General features: G+C 41.2%; 1 protein-coding gene across 1 annotated transcript in view; it reads left to right on the top strand.

Annotated features, from left to right (window-relative positions):
* The first annotated feature begins 7,887 nt into the window (after positions 1-7,887).
* Positions 7,888-22,765, top strand: part of ush1c (Usher syndrome 1C) — a 277,466-nt gene continuing 262,588 nt past the window's right edge. Inside the window, exon 1 of the mRNA XM_041198034.1 lies at positions 7,888-7,931. Within this exon, the coding sequence (XP_041053968.1) occupies positions 7,896-7,931 (36 nt within the window). The 5' untranslated portion in view covers positions 7,888-7,895. The remainder of the gene's footprint in view (positions 7,932-22,765) is intronic.

The raw sequence follows: 22,765 nt of genomic DNA, 5'->3' as shown, positions 1-22,765 counted from the left end.
AGCTCCAACAACATTCAGGAAGCTTGACACCATCCAGGACAAAACAACCCAATTGATTTGCACCCCAGACTCAAACATTTACTCCCTCCACCAACGACGCACAGAGGCTGCAGTGTTTACCATCTACAAAATGCACCACAGGAACTCACCAGGGCTCCTTAAACAGCACCTTCCAAACCCATGACCAGCACCACCTGGAAGGACAAGGGCAGCAGACACATGGGGACACCAGCACTTGGAAGTTCCCCTCCAAGTCACTCACCATCCTGAGATGGAAATATATTGCCGTCCCTTCACTATCGCTGGGTTAAAATCCTGGAACTCCCTCCCTAACAGCACTGTGGGTGTACTTACACCACATGGACTGCAGCGGTTTAATAAAGCAGCTCAACACCACCTTCTCAAGGGCAACTAGGAATGGGCAATAAATGCTGGCCTAGCCAGCATTGCCCACACCCTGTGAATGAATTAAAAAAGAGGATTACAATTCCTTTTTTCGTCAGTTCTTTGCCCAAAAGCAGGTCCAACCCTTCACCAGCACTACAGTTGGGCAAGGAGGCTGGCCCTGAATCTACCCCAGCTAGAACAGAAATCAAATCCCATGTATGTTGGCACAAATCTGATCTGCACCACCGTCCAACCAAGTGAATCAACCCAAGGAACATATACTTCTATAGGCATGTTGTAGTCCAAAGCTATTAGTGATGGTGGAGGCTCTTTTCATCACATAGTTGACAAGGAATCTCTCCCATTCCTAATCATCTGCCATTAGTATATGTTGGAAGGATTTACAGGTTAATACTCAACCTGATTGGCCACATTTTGAATGCAACTTCCTCAGCCTGGAGTAAGGACTTGAACCCAGAGCTTTTGGCTCAGCGTCAGAGACATTACCACTGTGCCACAAGACCTCCACCAGCAATTCCTTGCCACAAGACCTCCACCAGCAAATGAATTGCCAATCTTTGACAATGGTAGGTAAATTTGTTATTGAATACAATAACTCAGACCATTTAAGCAATCTACTTAAACTCCCTTCTCCCTTTGTATTTGCTGTTAAATGCCGACTTCTAGCCTGGTGCAGACTATAATGCTCTTCATGATTATTTTTTTAAAAAACAAGAGATTAAATAATGCATACATGAAGGAATATTATTAATAACCAAGGCAAATTAAAAAATGAAACTTGTGAATGGTAATGTCATTGAATGTCAAGGACAGGTGGTTAGATTATCTCTTTTTGGAAATGATCATTGCCTGGCACTTGTGTGGCGTGAATGTTACTTGCCACTTATCAGCCTAAGCCTGAATGTTATCCAGGTTTTGCTTCATATGGACATGGACAGCTTCAGTATCTGTGGAGTTGTGAATGATGATGAACATTTTACAATCATCAGCAAACATCTCCACTTTTGGCCTTTTGATGGAGGGGTGGTTATTGATGAAACAGCTGAAGATGGTTGAGCCTAGGACAGTGTATATAGTTACAAATAATATTGATAATATAACAAGTCTTTAAAAAATATAATCAAATTCTTTAAAAAAGTGCTAACTTTACACAAAGTATGCATAACCACTGCTAGAAACACCCGAAAAAAAAATATTTCAGTTTGCAGGTAGGGCTATGGTTGAAAATTTTATCTCAGGCTGAGTTTTGGAATTTCCAAGCGGGGCAATAAAGGCCTCAGGTAGGGAAGCAAGCCCTGAGTTGGGGAAAATAGCAAATACAGAACAGTAGTCTTAAGTTGTGGAATGTATTAGGAACAAATCAGGGAGCAGACAGGAAGAAGGCAGGCAGTTGCACTTTAAATTTTATCCATTTTAACTTTAAATACATTTAATGCAAATGGAAGTTGCCACATATAGTTTACATCCTAGTATGCTAGCGGAGGTCGGAAGTTGGGAGGCACAACTGGAAATTGTAGTGTTGGGAGAATTGAAATGAATAATAAGTATGGACAATGGACAGATAATGATCCATCTTTCACTGGCCACAAGTTTGCTGAATTTTTCATTCATCTGGGATTTGACCATCAACAGTTCTAGGGCCAACAGAGATGCTTCAACAGGATTCTGATGAAGACAACAGAACTGCTCACACTGAAGGGAAATACAGGAAGCAACAGCTTTTCAAGTTACTTAGAGGACACAGAGCAACTTCACAATCGACAACAAATATATTTCCCAGCCAAGCATTGAATAGGAAGCAATTGAAATGTGAACTTTCACAATTTATGCCATCTCAGAATCAACACGCAACTGAAATTCTGAGGAGCAGAGATGAAGCTCAGGAAAGCAAAATGAAAATGCATGCAGACAGATAGATGCACACCAGTGAAAGCAGATTGAAAGAAGGAGATGTAGTTCTAGTACGACAAGCTAAGACATCAGAAGTTCGCCACAACAAGGAATGTATTGTTCTTCAAAAAAGTCAATGCTAAAATTTCTTCAGGTAATGATGTCAAATTAGACATGGATAACTTTGCTACAACTTGTGACTCCTTTGCACCTCATGACACAGTCCACCCTGTGGAAGAGGACAATCAACATGTTATTCAAAAGCCCAAACCCATGCTGAGGAATGCACAATGAAGATCTACCAGATGCCAACAGTTACCAATGAGATTCAAAGATTACATGGTACATCACAGTTGATTAGGGAATCAGGCAGTAAAGTTTTGGAAAGAGGTTGAAGTGCTAGGAACCTCTCCCTTCATAGTCTAGTTTAGCATGGAATTAATGTTAACTGTTTTTGAAATTTAGCTTAGTGGTCGATAAACTTGATAAAAAGAGAGAAAAAGCATAATAGAGTAATGATACTTGACCCAGAAGCAGGAAAGTAAGGGAAATTTGTAGTTTCTTTAAAATGACTGTGGCTTCTGTAATTGGTTGTGAGAATCTTTGAAGAGCACATTTTAAAGTTTCCACAATTGTAACGGGATCAATTGTAATTTTCTTTAATAAGAAGAAATGTTGTTCTATTAACCTGGCGACCCTTGCTGGAAGTAGTACCAACAGGAAAGAATTTAAAATGGAAGACATGTGGCCAGACACAAAGGAGAGCTGTAGAGAAAGGAGAACTGCAGCAGAGGAGAGAACAGAGCAGTCACATTTACAAGGAGCTGTGTGTTTGTAATACACCTAAATAGGACAGAAAGCCAAAGGCAGAGTTAGAGCAGAGATTGTGAATTGGACAATTTTACTGCTGCTTCAGTTTTGCCAGAACTGAACAAACCATTTAATGGTGTTTATTAAAAAGGTCAGATAAAGGAGTGTCTCTGGAATTTTTGCCATCAAGACTGTCAAGAACATAACTAGGGAGTTTCTATTGAAATGCGCCATTTGGGTGATGAATTTCTACAGGGACATCAGATGGAATATGGCTGCAGGTGAATGTGACTTGAAAGCCGAATCAATTGAGTGGGAAAGTGAGAAATCCTGTATAACAGCTAGAGACCAAGTTAAAGAACTTTGGAACTGCATGTAGTGCCATTTGTCTGCAGGGACTAATGTGGGTACTTGTGGTGTGTAAGATGTATTGTAATTATCAACTATTTAAAGTGAAATTTACCTTTTTATTTGGAGTATTATTTGTCTGTTAATTAATGTTTAATGTGCACTGGCTCTAATTCATGCAAGTAGAAGTTACAAAATGTGAAATCTTGTTGGTAATTTCTTTATATGGGCCATTTGGGAAATTTAGGTTATTTTGGTTTACTCCATGAGGATTGTGAGAGGAGTTTCATTGAGCGAAGTAAATTCTTTGCAATAGACTAATATATGAAAAAAATGAACACTGGACTCATATATTGAAATAAAGTTCCTGGAAGATTTTATTGCATGATACCAAACTGTGATTTGCATTGGAAAAAAGAAAGATTTTTTCTTATTAAAAAAGGGAGGTGATGAAGTGTGTTTCAGAATGAGATAATATGTATAAAAAACAGCACTCTCTATAGTCGGAGATGAGTAAATATAGGGTATTCAACACACTTTGGCTTGCAGTGAGCCCACATGGTGAATGTGCAATTCCTCCAAATTTATGTAAGAGCAATCATGCACTATCTCAAAGAGTAAAGTGGGAATGTGTTCCGTTGTTGATTAGTTTGAAATGGATGCAAAAAGGACTGTTTAAATCCCACTGGCCAACTGCTCACCTGTTCTAAAGGGAAGTCAATGGGAAAATGGCAGAAAATCTCATGGTCTGGAGGTTTCCTGTCAAGACCAGGTAAGTGGCATAAACAGCTCAAGGGCTTGTAAGTGGGTTTCCTGCTCTTCATGGCCCAAAATGAAATGAAAGAAAAATGGTATTAAATGTAGCTTTTAGTGCATCTTCTGGTCCTGATACTTTGCTCTACTAGGTTGGTCTGGTGACAAACTCACTCCAACTTATTGCTCAGGCTGTTGATTTAAAATTGTAATCAAGTTCCAATGATTTCGTTGGGACCCAACATTCATACGTTAAAAAGAATCCCACGGGTTTTGGGTAGGCATTTTTTGCTGTCTGCTCATTTGAGCAGGTTAAAATTGTAGCCAGCCACTGATTAGTAAGTAACCTTGGCACTATTAACTGCCCAAACATCCAATTTCCCAGATGAGTAGGGTTAAAATTATCTACTGGATTTAGGTTGAAGATCCTACATGTATTTTATTGAAATGTCAGCATCTGCTCTCCAGTGCGAGCCCCTATTACATAAATATTTCAAATAACTATTTCTTCAAATTGCTGCTATATCAGCTTCTTTTTCACTAGGTGGCGATGTGCAGAATATAACATAAGATTAGGATGTTAACAAATAACAAATGATGTATTCTTATGGATGGGTCTTGGTTGGCTAACCAGCCAGTGTAGATCAGTTTGGTATCAACAACATAGGGTTCAATACATGTTCTAGCTGGTATGGGATTTGGGACCTGGCTCCTTTGTAGAGATTATGATGCTGTGGTTTGGACCTGCCTTCAGACAGAGAACTGAAGAAGAAGATTGTACTATATTATTATATTCATTGTAACAAGTTAAATTTGTATACAGAAAATAGCTTGTATTATATAAAATTTATTTTTTTCACAATAATTATATTATGCAATCAAACATCATTCCTTGACTAGAAATACTGTGGACTAAAAATGGAGCTCTACAATATAAAGGTGCAATAAGCCTTTTAAAGTATATTTAGCCAGTTCCCAGGTTATGACTGTAAACACAGCTCAAGAACTTTGTTTTGGTGGCATTCTGCAACCCACCTTTTATTGTTCCATTTCCCAGGATCCTCTACTATGCTGACATCCAAAGACCCCAGCTAGAATTTTACGTTAATTGGCCAGCCAGCGTGAAATCACAGATGGGGGCTAATCGCAGCCGGAGACCTATTTTCTGTCTGCTTCTGGGCCGCCAACTGCACACACCTGACAAATTAAAAATTCAGGCCCCCATTCCTAATATATCTACATTGCAACAACTTTCCATTTTCCTCCCACTCCTCAATAGCTCCCACTCATCCAATGTGTCTACATATCTTTCCCAGTGCTATATAATTCACTTACCTTCAATACATCTGTGTGTTTCCATCTAATTTGCCATTTGGAGTATCTTCTCTCGCATCGTTCTCTGGTTTAGAAATGTAAGGCCTGGATTTACGCAAATTGAGGTCAAATTACATTGTTAAGACCTCCAATGCCATTTCTGTTTCTGCATATATTGCTACCACCATTTCCATAACCCACCCACAAATCATAGGCAAGTTGGGAGGCAGCTATATCTAGCAATATTTAAAGAGATCCTTAGATGTTCTCGGCTAAAATGCTGAAAGGTTTTGGAGGTCGTTTTGCTTGTATTACATTGTGCGTTTTGGTGAATTAGACCATTTTAAAGTACTTGTTCTGAACTTAAAGAGCTTCTGAAAATGAACCTTTTCTTCACAGGATCGTTGTGGCAATTCTGCTCTGCCAGAATGAAGAGGAACAGCAGCAGGAAGGAGGAACAAACAGACCTGCAGCTGTGGGAAGAGTGAATAGAAGCAGGCATGATCAAAGGAATCCTTAATCTCCCCACAGAGTTTATAGTCCTAGAACAAATTAGACCTAGACATATGGGCCTAAAATAAATAAAGAACAGGGGAGCATTGTAAAAGGAGGAACAGTCATTCAGACTCGAAACATTAATTGTGTTCCTTTCCGCAGATGCTGCCAGACCTGCTGAGTTTTTCCAGGTATTTTTGTTTTTGTTTTGGATTTCCAGCATCCCCAGTTTTTTGCTTTTATATTATTGTAAAAGGAGGCTTTGCTTCTCTAGACAGACTACAACTGAATTGTTTCACAGTCTGCAACACAACCGCCTCAGCTGAAACAGCATTGCCTGCTGTGGTCAAGAGCACTGCAGCCCTAATATCTTTGCCTATGCCTTTTTTCTGGTTGTCACGGAAAGCAGGAAAATTAATACTGTTAATCTTTCCTTAATAGGTAACTGATGCCATGTTTGCAAGGCAAAGCATTTTCATAAGAACATAATTTTCCCATTTACAGCAGGATAGGTTCTGGGGCTCACACAGAATGCAGATTTCACCCAAGTCATTGGCCCAGATTTTGTTTGGTGGTGGTTGGATGGGGTGGGTTCTGAACAGTGAACTGTCAGCATTGACTGTCATTACCCCCCCACCCCCTCAAAACTGACCCCAACTTCAGGATTCAGCACATGGGTAGATTAATGGGGAAACCCTGAAGTTGTGGTCTGTCAGTCACTGCTCTGCAACAGGCTGCATTGTGGATACCAGCCAACTCCCAACCAGAACCAGCATTCACTGAAATCAATTGATGTGGTGAGAACTCTTTTCCATCCTCACATCGCAATTTGTAATTTTAAAAGTTACACCTTAAAAAGTTACACCTTTGTTCGACCAGGTGTAATTAGGCTTTTTAACAGTGATTTGGGCAATAATTATTGCTGAACAACAGATCTGGCCCTGAAAAATATTTCTCTATTTGTGGTGTGCTGTTAAATGTCTCCAAATGTGATTAATTACTAGAATTTTTTGAAACTAAAATTTCTAAATACCCCTTTCATCCCATGGGTATGTGCCAATGTTTATTTTGCTGTACGTCAATTTTTTTCCCCCCAAAAAGTTATTTAATGTTAGTGCTTTGCATTGGCTGCCTATGAGAATTCTTTAATGTGATTGGCTGCTTAGACAGCTTGTTGCCATCACTGCAGCGCCACACAAGGATCTCCCCCGAAACAGTGCTGGAATTCATTGTAGGGTGAGAGAGGTTCTCTTTGAGGTCAGCGGCGAGTGCCCTTGTTTCACTGCTGACCGCAACATCCAGTGCAACTGACAATTAACTTTTGTAACAAAACCTTGGTAAAACTTTGTTTTCAAAAGATGCTGTGCCACAGCAGGGTGGGATGTAAATTTGCGCCTGCGTCATATGTTAAGTTGCTGGTTTTAAATTTATTGTTTTCGGGAGGTACGATAACAGAAGCAGTGTTCTTTTTTTCCGCAAGAATCATACGCAGCTCAGAGAAACCCGAAACAAAAACAATCGAAATAATTAAGTCGTCTTAAATACATAGCCATGTATTATTTACATCTGATGTATTTGGATTGTATTTCTTTGCGTGCCCAGAATCTTTGTGTCCTTAAAAATATTAAGGGAATAAACTGCTTTGCAAATGAACGTTAATACGTTGATATTTTAAAAAATCATAAAGCAAAAAAAAAGCACTGCAACATAAATACAAACAGTGATATTTTAGAGACACGAATAATGCCCATGTATTTTTATTATCCAGGACTATCTGTGTGTAGTTAACTGGTTGTTGTGTGGCCTCTCCACACCCAGCGGGTTCAGAGGGAAAGGGGCCGGTCATTTCTGGTTCCCATCGTATCCAGACTGCCAGAATGGAGAAAAAGGTGGCTAGGGAATTCAGGCATAAGGTAAGGGAAAAAGTAGCTAACTGAAAATTATTCCACTTTTCATTTCTCTTGAGTATATTCCTACTAATGTTAATTAATACGATATTTGTTGTTCTTCGTAAGGAAGCTTAGGTAGTGTGAGACTATGGACCCGGCAGTATCAATAACAGGTGGGGGAAGGGCACTGAATGTTTCTTTCCGGAAAATGCCCCATATCCATTAAGCTCTGTCACTGTAGCGTCCGAACGGTGTGTTAGGAAGAAAGTGCCTTTAAATGTTGACATTGTAATAAAGTTGCAGGAATGTTTCCCTTGTTCATGCAGCCGTTGTTCTGCCCGGGGATGATCTCTCAGCCCCGGAGTTGAGCACCATCGGGAAGAGGTAGGGAACAGAGTTTCATAAACTCTTGGCAAGTAGATTCAGTGCCCCGAACCCACTGAAATGCAATGCCATATCATAATGATAACTATTAAGAACTGCGGGTTAAAAAAAAGACCCGTGTATTGCATTCAGACAGACAGGTTAAGGCATCTGGGCTCTGACATAGATTGGTAACATTATACCTGAACAGAATTTTTAAAGGGGCATTGCCTTCGAGATGCTGTTAGTGAGGAGACATAATTAATCGATATACTTATCTGAAGGGAATTAAATGATGGCTGCATCAAAAAAATAAGTATAAAATTAGTTTTTATGTAATTTCCAAGTAAGTTAAAGTCCTCACATTAAATCATCTATGTGGAGATCATGTAGTTTGAACTTCTCTTGTCAGTATTCCATCCTTATGACCAGATTGGTTTGTATCAGTTCAGTTCCTGAAATGGTCAGGCCTGGTGTTGTTTGTTACCAATGCCAATTGAGCGATTTTTTTCAATTAAGTTTTCAATTTTTGTTAAATGTTTAGGTGATTACAGATGAGGAAAACCCCAGATTTAGTCCCCAAAATGTGATGAATTAGTTAATTAGTTGTCCCTACAACCACACCAACACCCCCCCCCCCCCCCCCCCAATCTTAAACCAGCTTATATTTCACCCCCTCCTTATATTCGCTCAGTTCTGTGGAAGGGTCATGAGGACTCGAAACACCAACTCTTTTCTTCTCCACCGATGCTGCCAGACCTGCTGAGTTTTTCCAGGTAATTCTGTTTTTGATTTGGATTTCCAGCTTCCACAGTTTTTTGTTTTTATGAATTAGTTAATCTCAGCTAGCCAAGAGAGTAGGGTTTGGGCATTGCAGTTGATCCTGGTGCCACTTGATTACAGAGGGAAGATCAGCTCAGTTTTACATTCATGATTGTTATCCAGCAAACATTGCTAAAAGTGTGTGTCTTTGTAGACATAAGGTGGAGACAGAATCTGTTGTTGATCAACAAGTCAACCGACACTCGCTATCAATAGACTAATAATAGCAATTTGGATGGTGTACCAAATAGTGTTCGGTGTCCATGGCTTCTTACTATAGCCACAAGCTGATGTTACAAAAGGAAAAAGGATGGGGAAAAAATTAGCAAGGAAAATCAACAACCTTCTGCTGCCTTGACTTTGAAATCTGGAATTCCCTCTCTAAATCTCTCCACTTCTATCTTGCTTCCCTCCTTTAAGACACATTAAAAACTACCTCTAAGCAAGCTTTTGCTCATCTGCCCTATTTCCTTATGAGGCTCAGTAATATTTTTTTGTTTTTTTTTAAATGCTGCCTCTGTGAAGTACTTTGGGATGTTTATTAGGTTAAAGGTATTGTAGAAATACAAGTGGTTGTCGTAATTCATTGTAAACAAGCAACCAATTCTTTATATAATTTTTTGTTTTGTATGTAGCCTCTATTCTTCCTGCTGTACTCGCAGCTTCTTGGTACTTTGCATAAAGTAACCGTTCTTCATGTACCAACTAAATAATGAGTGCCAGAAAGCTTTTCAATCATGCATATGGGTATGGCATTGAGTCTAAGATCAAATCTGTTTTCACTTGACATCCATACTGTGTGTGCGCTTCCTTGCATGAGTCATTGGATAAAGACTGCTAGTGGGGACTTCGGCTGATTTCCCATTGTTTCCCAAGTTTTGTAATTCATTTTCAATCTCCTATGCCCCAAACTCAGACCAACTAATTCAGCGCAATGATTCACCCTGAACTCTTTCTAAATTGTATAGTCAGCATCTTACCATATAGTGCATTTCACTATTGAACTTATCACTTCTGTATAGAAAGAATACTCAACAGAAATGAAGTCAAAGGAAGTTAAAAGTAAAAGAATGATGATTAACTGTTGTTAAGTATTAATGATAAGAATCTCTCTTGAATATTTACCTGGATATTGTGTTGATAATTAAAGCAAAACTATGCGGAATCCACATGTGCAGATAAGTGCAAAATCTAGAAGTCACTGTCAGCAATTCTGTAGCAGTTCATCCAAATGATAACCAAGTAGGAATAAGTGAACTGCTGACAATTTTCCCTTTTAAGCTATTAGTCTCACTGTAAAAATGTTTGAAAAAGTTACACTTTGTTGAAAGGTGTAACTGGATTTTTATTGGCACACTAAGTTTACAATTTAGGAATGTCACACTACATTCTTGTGGCTCACCTTCTGAGCAGCCTGCAGCCAAATCTTATGGCTTTTACCTTTTAGCTTTTACTGGCATGCTTTTTCCTCCTATCATTAGGGAATGGTATCTCCCTGTGGGCCCTTACAGGCACCACATGCAGTGAGGCACAGACTTTGGAACATTGGAACTAGGGGCCATAAATACAAGATTGTCACTAATGAGTGCAGGAGAAACTTCTTTACTCAGAGAGTGTCCAGCAATCATTCCCTGGATCTGATTTTCTCTGGCCTGCCAATTTCTAGGTCAAAGTTTCTGATGTTCATTACAGTTCGCACACTTCTAAAAATTCTGAGTGACAACATGCTGGTTTCCCAATTTTTATGATCCTATGCCATGATATTGCCATTTCACAGTTGAAAAACCTTTCTGGCCCTGGAAAACTATTTCCTCATTTGTGGAATGTCAAATTTCTCCATTAAGTTAAAAAAAATCCACATTTTAAAAATATTTTTAATAGTGTTTTATGTTCTACCTTAATCCCATGTGTATGGCTCAATAATTTATTTCACTCATAAAATTTAATGAAAAGCAAAAATCAGTGCATTTTGCTTTCTGACTTACTCCTTGTGAGAATGTTTTAATGATTGACCATTTTACCCTGCTTGATGACATTACTGTTGCTGGACACCCTTGGTTTGGCATCAGATTCAAACCATTGTCGAGCAAGGGAAAATACACACTACAGAGATTGTTAGATTTTTGTGGTCATCTTTCTTTGAGGTCAGCTGTGAGCGCTGTCGTTTCATCGCTGACCGCGAAATAAGGGCCATTAACTCATAGGCCTGGATTTTCCAGCCCCACCATGGTGTGACCTGCCACAGGGGCTGCAGCAACCCAGACAAAAGTTCATTGACTTTCGCAGGACTGGACAATCCCACCCATTGTCAAATTCTGACTCAGTCTTTTACTTTTGCACAAACTTTGAATTTAGCCCTGAAATGGCAATATCATGGCATTGAATCATAAAAATTGGGAAACCGGCATGTGGTCACTCAGAATTTCTAGAAGTATGCAAACTGTGATAAACGGTAGAGATTTTGACCTAGAAATTGGCAGGCCAGAACAAACTAGGTCCAGAGGATGCCTGCTAGATACCCTCTGGATAAAGAAGTTTCTCCTGTTGAATTTATTAGTAAGAATCTTGTATTTATTGCCCCTAGTTCCAATATCCCAAAGTCTGTGCCTCACTCTAGTGATGCCTCACTGCATGTGATGCTGATGCCTGTAAGTGCCCATAGGGAGATACTGTTCCCTAATGACAGGAGGAAGAAGCACGCCAGTGAAAACTAAAAGACTTGGCTGGAGGTTTCTCAGAAGATGAGCAGCAAGAATGTAGTGTGACACTCCTGGATTCTTTGCTTAAAATGGTTTAATGACTTAATCAGGGCAGGAAGTTGGGTACAGTGACATGTTCAACTACATCCTGATGTGTATATCATGGTCCTCAAGGAGCATGCTGCTGCTTCTATCGGTGATGCTGCTGGTCATCTTGGTCCTCACCCGAGCTGGAAGTTAATACAGCATAAGCGACACCCTTGTTGATCTGATAGATCGCAACTGCAAATGAGGATCAGACATACAATCCCCCAAAGTAGTGAAAGCCTGCAAAGTAGTGAAATAAATTATGGAAGTATCCTCTCCGAACAAGTGAGCAAAAGCCTATCCCACAATTAGGCAAGAAATGAGCTGTGAGGTTTCAGTGCCTATGGGGAGTTTTGAATGTTGTTTCTTGAGCCCCATTACTTGTCACTGTGATCTTGGCCTGTTTTCATTATTGAGTTCTAGGAAACCCATGGTTAAATCACAAAAAAACATATTAAATTTGCTATTAAGGAACTATTAACATATTAACAATTCATGTCTCTCAAGAGGGTTTCTCAGACACAGCCAAACATATTCCAGTTAAGTACAGATTGATGGGTTGGAACCAGTTTCCCAACATGCTGTCAATTTCTGCACTTTTAACCCCAGCCACCTCCCCCCACTCCCAAACTCACTCACTATTGTAAGTTAAAATTCCCTCAGTTTTATTTTGCTTCATTTAATTTGTGTCTTTGCTAAATACTAGGGCTTGAGACAGCTGAATTCTAATTATGTTTCTTTATTGATCTTTTTTATAACTGACATCTGTTCCCTTATTATGCAAATTAAATGGGTGCACAATAAATTTGTCACTTCTGGCAGAAGGTCATCGAGCCGAAACAGTAACTCGGTTTCTCTGTCCATAGCTGCTGCTTAACCTGCTGCATATTTCCAGCATTTTCCCTTTTTATTTGTGATAAGTTTTGTAGTAATTTACTAAAGAAAAATTCTAAAGCATGAGCTGCTATAACACATAACACAGAAACTGTCAATGTTCTCTGGACCTAAAATTTAGAGCAAAATTTTCAAAATTCAATAAAAATTATCAATAAAACCAAGAAGTTGCCAGTGAACTTTTGCATACTCTCCAATTGCTCCAATGTCTATTATCATCTTCCCACTGCTAAAGCAAAATGAATACTTTTTGCCCTGAAAATAGTTTACATTTCTAGCAGAAGGCATCAGGCATTCCCTCATCCCTGTGCTCCATGTCCAGTCCAAATCAGACATGATGCCCTAAGGCATGATGTACGAGTGCATACAAAAATATGTAGAAACTAATAGCTGCATCTCACTCTGGTGGATCTGGCCAGTCTGTAGTTACAAAAGCAAAATATTGCCAAAGCTGAAAATCTGAAATAAAAACAGAAAATGCTGAAAATATTCAGCAAGCCTAGCAGCATCTGTGGAGAGACAAACAGATTTAACATTTCAGGTTGGTGACCTGTCTTTAGTTCAGTCCACCCTACTCCTTTTTGCTCAGTGTCCAGTCAATTATTCATGATGCATTAGCTAACTTCCCTTGCCCATTCATTCTAAGAGTCAATGCCTCCTGCATTTCCTACAATCCATTCAAAAGGTCCCAATCCACGATGGTTACATATATTTTCTGCACCCAAGAGGTCCTGAGTCCTGTCTGAAGTTCAACAAAACACATTTATTTCACTGTTTCTCTCACCCGCAACTTCCAAGTCATCAGAGTCTGAATCACTTGGTCTTTATGCTGCTCTGCTCTCAGGACTTACAAACATTGATAATTATGGACTGCATTTTGAAAGACTAACATTAAATGCCAGACCAATTTTCACTAACTATAAAATACACCACTATAATAAATGTCAAACTGTATGAATAGTGTAACAGAACTACAGAGACTCCAGTGACAAAAGTCCTTTCAAATATTTATAACCTTCAGTTTTGACCAAGCATGTTATTAACAAAAGACACACTGTAAATTTAATGTCTTATTTATTGCAAAAGGAAAGCGGTGATGACTTCGCAAATTATACACAGCACATTGGAATTCTGTAAAAGCCAAAACAATAAACAAAAACATGGTAAATTTCTAAAAATGTAGAACTCGTTAGCGCAGATGTGAGTTCTGTTGTACCCTGAAATTTAAGAGAAAAAGTATTACGTAGGATATACAGCACAGAAAAAGGCCATTTGGTCCAACATTATATTCCATGTTTATGCTCCATTTCATCTTTTCTTATCTAAATCTACCATTGTAACATCTGTTCATTTCTCCTTCCATATGCTTGTCTAGTTTCCGTTAATTGCATCTACAGTATTCACTTCAACCGCTCCGTGTGAGTGAGTTCCACATTCTCACCACTCCTTGGGTGAATAAGTTTCTTCCAAATTCCTTATTAGATTTCTTTGTGACTACCTTATATTGATGGCCTCTAGTCATGCTGTCCTCCACATGAGAAAACATTTTCCTTCAGTCCAGGAGAGAGATACAGAAAGTAACGATAAAAACTGAAAAAGTGTATGTTTAAGGAGAATTAGGGGGTGTGAAATAAGCAGAGACTATTCTAGGAAAATACATACAGAAGTTGATTTTAACCCTACTCACCCAGTGGAAGCCAGATGGGCAGTTAAAAAGGTTACTTATCTGCTCATAAGTCTTTGACCAACATTGCCTGTTATAACCTCTGGCTTTCTGAAGGTGAATAACCTGCCTGCCTAAAGCATTCCACAGAATCTCAGAATTGTTATGGTGCAGAAGGAGGTCATTCAGCCCATTGTGTCTGCACCGGTTCTCTGAATAAGCATTATGACTCAGTGCCATTCTTTTGCCTTTTCTCCATAATCATTATTTCTATTTAAATAATCATCTAATGCGCTCTTGAATGCCTTGATTGAACCTGCATCTTCCACACTTCCAGGCAGTGCATTCCAGATCTGAACCACTCGCTGTGTGAAAAAGCTTTTTCTTCCATCGCATTTGTTTCTTTTGCAAATCACTTTAAATTCATGCCCCCTCACTCTCGATTCTTTTACAAGTGGAAACAGTTTCTCCCTATTACTCTGTCCAGCCCCCTCATGATTTTGAACACCCCATCACATCTTTTAGCCTTCTCCTCTCCAAGGAGGACAGTCCCAACTTCTTCAATCCATCTTCATAACTGAAATTTCTTTGAAGATGTGAGAAGCAAAGTGTGGATAATGGGGATTCTGTAGATGTAGTGTATCTAGACTTCCAGAAGGCCTTTGATAAGGTGCTGCACAAAATATTAATACAGAAGATAAGACCACACACAGTTAGGGGTAATATATTAACTTGGATTGAGGATTGGCTAACCAATAGAAAGCAGAGAGTCGAGATAAATGCGTCTTTTTCTGGATGGCAAGCTGTAATTAGTGTGGTGCCACAGGGTTCGGTCCTTTGGCTCCAACTATTTACAATCTATATTAATGACTTGGATTCAGGGATCAAAGGTGCTATAGCTAAATTTTTAGATGACACCAAAATAGGTGGGAAAGTAAGTTGCAATGAAGAATTAAGAAATTTACAAATGGGTATGGACAGGTTAGGTGAATGGGCCAAAATTTGGCAGATGGAGTTTAACATGGATAAGTGTGAGGTTATCCATTTTGGTCGGCAGATCAAAAAGGCGACTTATTATTTAAATGGAGAGAAACTTCAGAATGTTTCAGTGCAGAAGAATCTGGGTGTCCTCGTGCATGAGTTGCTGAAAGCTAGAATGCAGGTACAGCAGGTAATAAGGAAGGCAAATGGAATTTTGACATTTATTGCTAAAGGAATAGAGTATAAAAATAGGGAGGTGTTGTACAAGGCATTGGTGAAACTGCACCTGGAGTACTGTGCACAGTTTTGGTCCTCTTACTTGAGGAAGGATGGAGTCGCACTGGAGGCGGGTCAGAGGAGGTTCACTAGATTGATTCCAGAGATGCAGGGCTTGTGTTATGAGGAGAGATTTAGCAGTTTAGGCCTATACTCACTAGAGTTTAGAAGGATGAGTGGAGATCTAATAGAGGTATATAACATGCTAAAGGAGATAGACAAAGTAGATGTGGAGTGGATGTTTCCCTTTGTGGGGCATTCTAGAATGAGAGGCCATAGTTTTAGGCTAAGGGTGCTAGATTTAAATCAGAGATGAGGAGGAATTACTTTTCTCAAAGGGTCGTGAATCTGTGGAATTCACTGCCTCAGAGTACAGTGGATGCTGGGACGCTGAATAAATTTAAGGAGGAGATAGACAGATTTTTAATTAGTAACAGGTTGAAAGGTTATGGGTAGAGGGTGGAAAATTGGAGTTGAGGCCAAAATGAGATCAGCCATGATCGTAATGAACAGCAGGGCCAGCTCGAGGGGCTAAATTGCCGACTCCTGCTCCGAGTTCTTATGTTCTCATCCCTGGAACCATTTTTGTAAACCTCTTCTGCACTTCCTCCAATGTATTCATATCCATCCTAAAGTGTGGCGCCCAGAACTGTACACGCTACTCCAGCTGAGTATACAAGTTCAGCATAACTTCCTTGCACTGGCACTCTATGACTCTATTAATAAATCCTAGGATACTGTATGCTTTATTAACTGCTCTTTCTACCTGTCCTGCCACCTTTAATGACTTATGCACATATACACCCAGGTGCCTCTGCTCCTGCACATCCTTTAGAGTTGTGCCCCTTATTTTAGATTGTTGCTCCATGTTTTTCCTACCAAAAGGAATCATTTCACACTTCTCTTCATTGAACTTCATCTGCCACCTATCTACCCACTCCACCAAATTGCCTATTAGCATTTGAAGTTCCACAGTGTTCTCCTCACAGTTTACAATGCTTCCAAATTCTGTATCATCCACAAACTTTGAAATTGTTCCCTGCACATCAAGACCTAAACCATTCATATATATCAGGAAAAGCAAGGGTCCCAACACCGACCACTGGGAACTCCAAGACAAACCCTCCTCCAGCCTGAAAAATATTTATGCAATCTGGGAGTCCTACTACATCAAACAAATCCTGATTGCATTTTAACTGAGGTCTGGAAGTGAGGAAGCTGCTATGATTTCCCCACCAGGCTGAATCAGGTCTGTAGACAGAAAAAGCACTCCAGGTTCATTGAAAATATTTCCTTTGTGCATTCAGGAAGAGCAGGAGTGCTTCTCTGGGCTTCACTGAAAAATATATGGTCTTCTCTGGCTTCCCCCATCCCCTCACTCCACCTTCCCTCTTGAGACAATCCTGAAACACCCTTCCACATGATTTAACTGCTTGCAATGCGTCTTGCCTTAGTGCCAGTGGATGCCGTCCAGGCTACCCATTCTTTCTCTTGCACATCTGACAGCTGCTACACATTAGCCTGTTTCAGGCAGGCTGCTCATCAGTGACATGTAGCTGGTGCAGTTGAAATACCCTGAATCCCAAACTTGGACTACTGAGTGTGTTTTTTTTACTCACCTTGCCCCTGTTCTTCAACTACTTGCTGGAGATTAAAATCAACTTCACAGTTTCAAAAAACATGTATTCAAGGCTAACATCAACAGCAATATCTTATATTTATGTAGCATCTTTATAGTATTGAAATGTCCCAAGGTGTTTCACACATGCATTATAAAGCAATAAAGCAGGTGATATTATGGAAGTAGAAGTAGAAAGTTATTGTGAGGGAAAGGATGTGGTTGAAAGCTTAGATCAGGTTGAGTAGGATGCTGAGGTTGTAAACAGTTTTGTTCAAACTGAGACAGTGGCTGGGGAGAGATAGAATCATTGCCATGAGTGTGCAGATTGTGTTAGGGATTAAGGACTATTTGTTTCGCTTGGAAATTTAGTAATGAGTGCTCCATCAATTTAAAGTTGTTATTTAGAAATTGAAGAGAGAATTTAAAGGAAACTGCTTAACACAAGGTTAGTTTTGATGTGGCATGCTTTACCACAGTAGGGAGTTAAGGCAAATATCTTTTAATAGAAGAGCAACATTTGAGTCAGAGGAAGATTCAGGATATTGGAAAAGTGCAGATTTGAACTTAACTAGCAAAGAGTTGGCATTAATCTATTGGATCCATCAGTGCCATTTTGTGTTGTAAATAGAATTATATGTATTGCAATACCTATAACTGTATCTGCAATGGAAAATAAATCCAAAGTTATCACTGGAAGGAAGAAGGGGGGGGGGGGTGAAGGGAAGATGTGTTTGGTGGTGGCATCATGCTGGATTTGGCGGAAATGGCGGAGGATGATCCTTTGAATGCGGAGGCTGGTGGGGTGATAAGTGAGAACAAAGAGGACCCTATCATGGTTCTGGGAGGGAGAGGAAGGTGTGAGGGCGGATGCGCGGGAGATAGGCCGGACACGGTTGAGGGCCCTGTCAACCACTGTGGGTGGAAAACTGTGGCTAAGGAAGAAGGAAGATAAGTCAGAGGAACTGTTTTGGAAGGTGGCATCATCAGAACAAATGCGACAGAGGTGAAGGAACTGAGAGAATGGGATGGAGTCCTTACAGGAAGTGGGATGTGAGGAGCTGTAGCTGTGGGAGTCGGTAGGCTTGTAATGAATATTGGAGGACAGTCTATCACCAGAAATTGAGACTGAGAGGTCAAGGAAGGGAAGGGAAGGGTCACAGGAAGTGATGGACCACGTGAAAATGATAGAGGGGTGGAAATTGGAAGCAAAATTGATAAGTTTTTCCAGATCCAGATGAGAGCATGAAGCGGCACCAAAGCAGTCATCGATGTACCAGAGAAAGAGTTGTGGGAGGAGACCTGAGTAGGACTGGAACAAGGAATGTTCCACATACCCCATAAAGAGACAAGCATTACTGGGGCCCATGTGGGTACCCATAGCCACACCTTTTATTTGGAGGAAGTGAGACGAGTTTAAGGAGAAATTACTCAGTGAGAGAACAAGTTCAGCCAGACGGAGGAGAGTAGTGGTGGATGGAGATTTTTCGGGCCTTCATTCAAGGAAGAAGCGGAGAGCTCTCGGACCATCCCGGTGGGGGATGGAGGTGTAGAGGGATTGGATGTCCATGGTTAAGAGGAGGCGGTTGGGACCAGGGAACTGGAAATTGTTGATATGATGTAGGGCGTGAGTGGAATCCTGGATGTAGGTGGGAAGAGACTGGACAGGGGGAGAGAGAATGGAGTCAAGATGGCAGGAAATGGGTTCAGTGGGGCAGGAACAGGCTGACACGATCGGTCTGCTGGGACAGTTCTGTTTGTGGATTTTGTGTAGGAGGTAGAAGCGGGCTGTCCGGGAATGGGACAGTGTGGTTGGAAGCTGTGGAGGGAAGATCTCCAGAGGAGATGAGGTCAGAGACAGTCCTGGAAACAATGGCTTGATGTTCAGTGGTGGGGTCATGGTTCATGGTTAGGAGGAAGTGTCTGCGAGGTAGAGCTCAGTGCGCCAGACGACAACAGCACCACCCTTGTCAGCAGGTTTGATGACAAAGTCAGGGTTGGACCTGAGAGAATGGAGAGCGGCAAGTTCAGAAAGAGACAGGTTAAAGTGGGTGAGAGGAGCAGAGAAATTGAGACGACTGATGTCATGCCTACAGTTCTCAATGAAAAGATCAAGAGCAGGTAAAAATCCAGAGGGAGGGGTCCAGGTAGAGGAAGAATATTGGAGGCGGGTAAAAGGATCCGTTGAATGGGGAGAGGACTCCTGCCCAAAGAAGTGAGCATGGAGACGAAGGCGACTGAAGAAGAGTTCAGCAACGTGCTGAGTCCGAAATTCATTAAGGTGAGGGCATAAGGGTATGAAACTGAGCCCTTTACTGAGCACTGAACGTTCAGCATCAGAGAGGGGAAGGTCAGAGGGTATGGTGAATACACGACCGGGACTGGGATTGGAAGACGGGATGGGGACAGAGGGACAGGCAGGGGTGGAGGGTCCTGGATGGGCGTTGGTGTCAATGAGTTGTTGGAGCTTGTGTTCCTTTGCATCTGAAAGAAAGAGACAAAGTTTCTTGTTGAGGCGTCGGATGAGACGAAGAATAAAATGAAACTGGGGCCAAGGACAGCTTAGAAATAGGGTGCTTCGGTGCTGCTGGAAGGAGAGGTCGAGTGTGTTCATATGGCGGAGCATGGCACTGAGTGTGGATCTCAGGATGCAACGAGAACAGCAATCCAAGGAGCGTTGTATGTCCTGGAGTTACCTGTAATCCTGGGTGGGTTCGAAACATGAGTGGTGGAACTTCAGTTGGAATCCACGTGGGGTAAGTGGAGCCTTGGAGCTTGGGAGATATAGAAGCATAGGAACTAGAAGCAGTAATAGGTCATTCAGCCCTTCAAGCCTGCTCCACCATTCAATATGATCATGGCTGATCCTCTATCTCAATGCCATACTCTTGCTCTCTCCCAATGCCCTTTGATGTCTTTAGAGTCTAGAAATCTATTTCCTTCATAAATATATTCAGTGACTTGGCCTCCACACTCCTCCATGGTAGAGAATTCCACAGGTTCACCTTCCTCTGAGTGAAGAAATTACTCCTCATCTCAGCCCTAAATGGCCTATGCAATATTCTGAGATTGTGACCATTTGTTCTAGACCGCCTAGCCAGAGGAAATAGCATCCCTGCATCCAGTCTATCCAGCCCTATCAGAATTTTGTATGTTTCAATGAGATCCCTCTCATCCTTCTAAACTCCAGTGAATACAGGTGTAGTTGACCCAATCTCTCCTCACACGACAGTCCTGCCATCCCAGAAATCAGTCTGGTGAACCTTCGCTGCACTCCCTCTATGGCAAATATATCCTTTTTTAGGTAAGGAGACCAAAACCCAAGGGAGTGACAAGCTGGAAGAGCGGCGAAGGGAGCTGGATGGGGGGTGCCAAGCAGGAGGGAGCAGCAATCAAGGGACAGGACAAGTGGGAGGAGTAGGGGAATGAGAGTGAGCGATGCATGAAGATTTTGCAGTGTATGGGGAAAGAGCAGTGGAGTTGGATAAATTGGACAGCTCTTTCAAAGACCCAGCACAAGCATGAGGACCTCAAAAGAAGTGATGCAGGGCTCTTGCTGGTTGTCCAACCAGAAGCCAGTACCCCTGTTGCCTCCACAAGATTCCTTCCATTGTTCAGCCAAAGACAGGGATTAGGCTAGAATGTGCACAAGTTTCTACCATTGATCCAAAATATATAATGCATGAAAATTAAATTGAATTTGAAATGTGGTTGCTGGACAGTATGTAAGATGGTAGTGACTCATCAAGAAGGAAAAGATGAAAAAATCAATATTATAGCTTTCAGTGTGTAAAATTTGCAAACTTTAACAGTGGGGTTGAAATCCATCTCAGGCAGTAGGGCGAAGTGGGTGAGATCAGGTTGACTACCCTTTATACACAGCAGCAGATATTCAATGGAATTAAATAGCAGGCGCTGTGTACAATGAGTGGATGATCCGATACCACTTATTTTGCCCAATGCCTGAAGTGAATTTCTACATTAGCATCTTCTCGATGTGAATATATTCTTCGTAATTTGAACAGGTGGAATCCAGACAATCTGAATAAAATAGAACAAATTCAACAGGTTTGTTTCTAATGCCATAACAATGCTTGAGGATTTCCCAGCAAATGAGAAATATTCTGTTTCTTCAAGTTAACACAGGCAGGAGAAACAGTGCTCAAATATCCAACAGTGTCCAAAACTGGAAATAGAATCACAATAGTAGCTCTGGCTGTAAGCCTAAACTTCTTACTTGGCTTTGATGGTTTTTTTAAAAATTTACTCCTTCACGTGAAGGTGTCACTGGCTAGGCCAGCATTTGTTACCCATCCTTGGTTACCCTTGAGAAGGTGGTGGTGAGATGCCTTCTTGAACCATTGCAATCCATATGGTGTAGGTACATCCACAATGCTGTTAGGGAAGGAGTTCCAGGATTTTGACCCAGCGACAGTGAGGGAACGGTGATATAATTCCAAGTCAGGATGATGTGTAGCTTGGAGAGAAACTTGCAGGTAATGGTGTTCCCATGCGTCTGCTGCCCTTGTCCTTCTAGGTGGTAGAGGTTATGGGTTTGGAATGTGCTATCAAAGGAGTACTGGTGAATTGCTGCTGTGCATCTTGTAGTTGGTACACACTGCTGCCATTGTGCATTGGTATTGGAGAGGGTGAATGTTCAAGTTGGTGGATGAGGTGCCAGTCAAGTTATCTTCTTTGACCTGGATGGTATCAAGCTTCTTGCACGTTGGAGCTGCACTCATCAGGCATGTGGGGAGTATTCCATCATATACCTTACTTGTGGCTTGTAGATGGCAGACAGGCTTTGGGGAGTCAGAAAGTGAGTTGCCCCCCCACAGAATTCCTAGCCTCTGACTTGCTCTTGCAGCCACAGTATTTACATGGCTGCTCCAGTACAGTTTCTGGTCAATGGTAACCCCTAAGACGTTGATAGTGTGGGATTCAGTGATGGTAATGCCATTGAGTGTCAAGGAGAGTTGGTTAGATTATCTCTTGTTGGGGGTGGTCATTGCCTGGCATTTGTGTGAAATGAATATTACTGGTCAGTTGTCAGCCCAAGCGGAAATGTTGTCCGTGTCTTGCTGCATGTGGGCACCGACTACTTCAGTACCTGAGGAGTCACGAATGATGCTGAACACTGTGCAATCATTAGCGAACATCCTCAATTCTGACATTATGGAGGGAAGGTCTTTGATGAAGTAGTTGAAGCTGGTTGGGCCTAAGATTCTACCCTGAGGAACACTTTCAGCAATGTCCTGGAACTGAGATGATTGACCTCCAACAAATACAACCATCATCCGTTGTGCTAGGTATGATTCCAACCAGTGGAGAGTTTTCCCCCAGATTCCCATTGACTCCTGTTTTGCCAGGGCTCCCTGATGCCACACAAAATCAAATGCTGTCTTCGTGCTGAGGGCAGTCACCCTCACCTCACCTCTTGAGTTCAGCTCTTTTG

The sequence above is a fragment of the Carcharodon carcharias genome, chromosome 10, assembly GCF_017639515.1.
Source record: "Carcharodon carcharias isolate sCarCar2 chromosome 10, sCarCar2.pri, whole genome shotgun sequence".
Taxonomy (NCBI): Eukaryota; Metazoa; Chordata; class Chondrichthyes; order Lamniformes; family Lamnidae; genus Carcharodon; species Carcharodon carcharias.
Note: the sequence above shows the minus strand (reverse complement) of the source record. Positions and strands in the feature narration are given on the sequence as shown.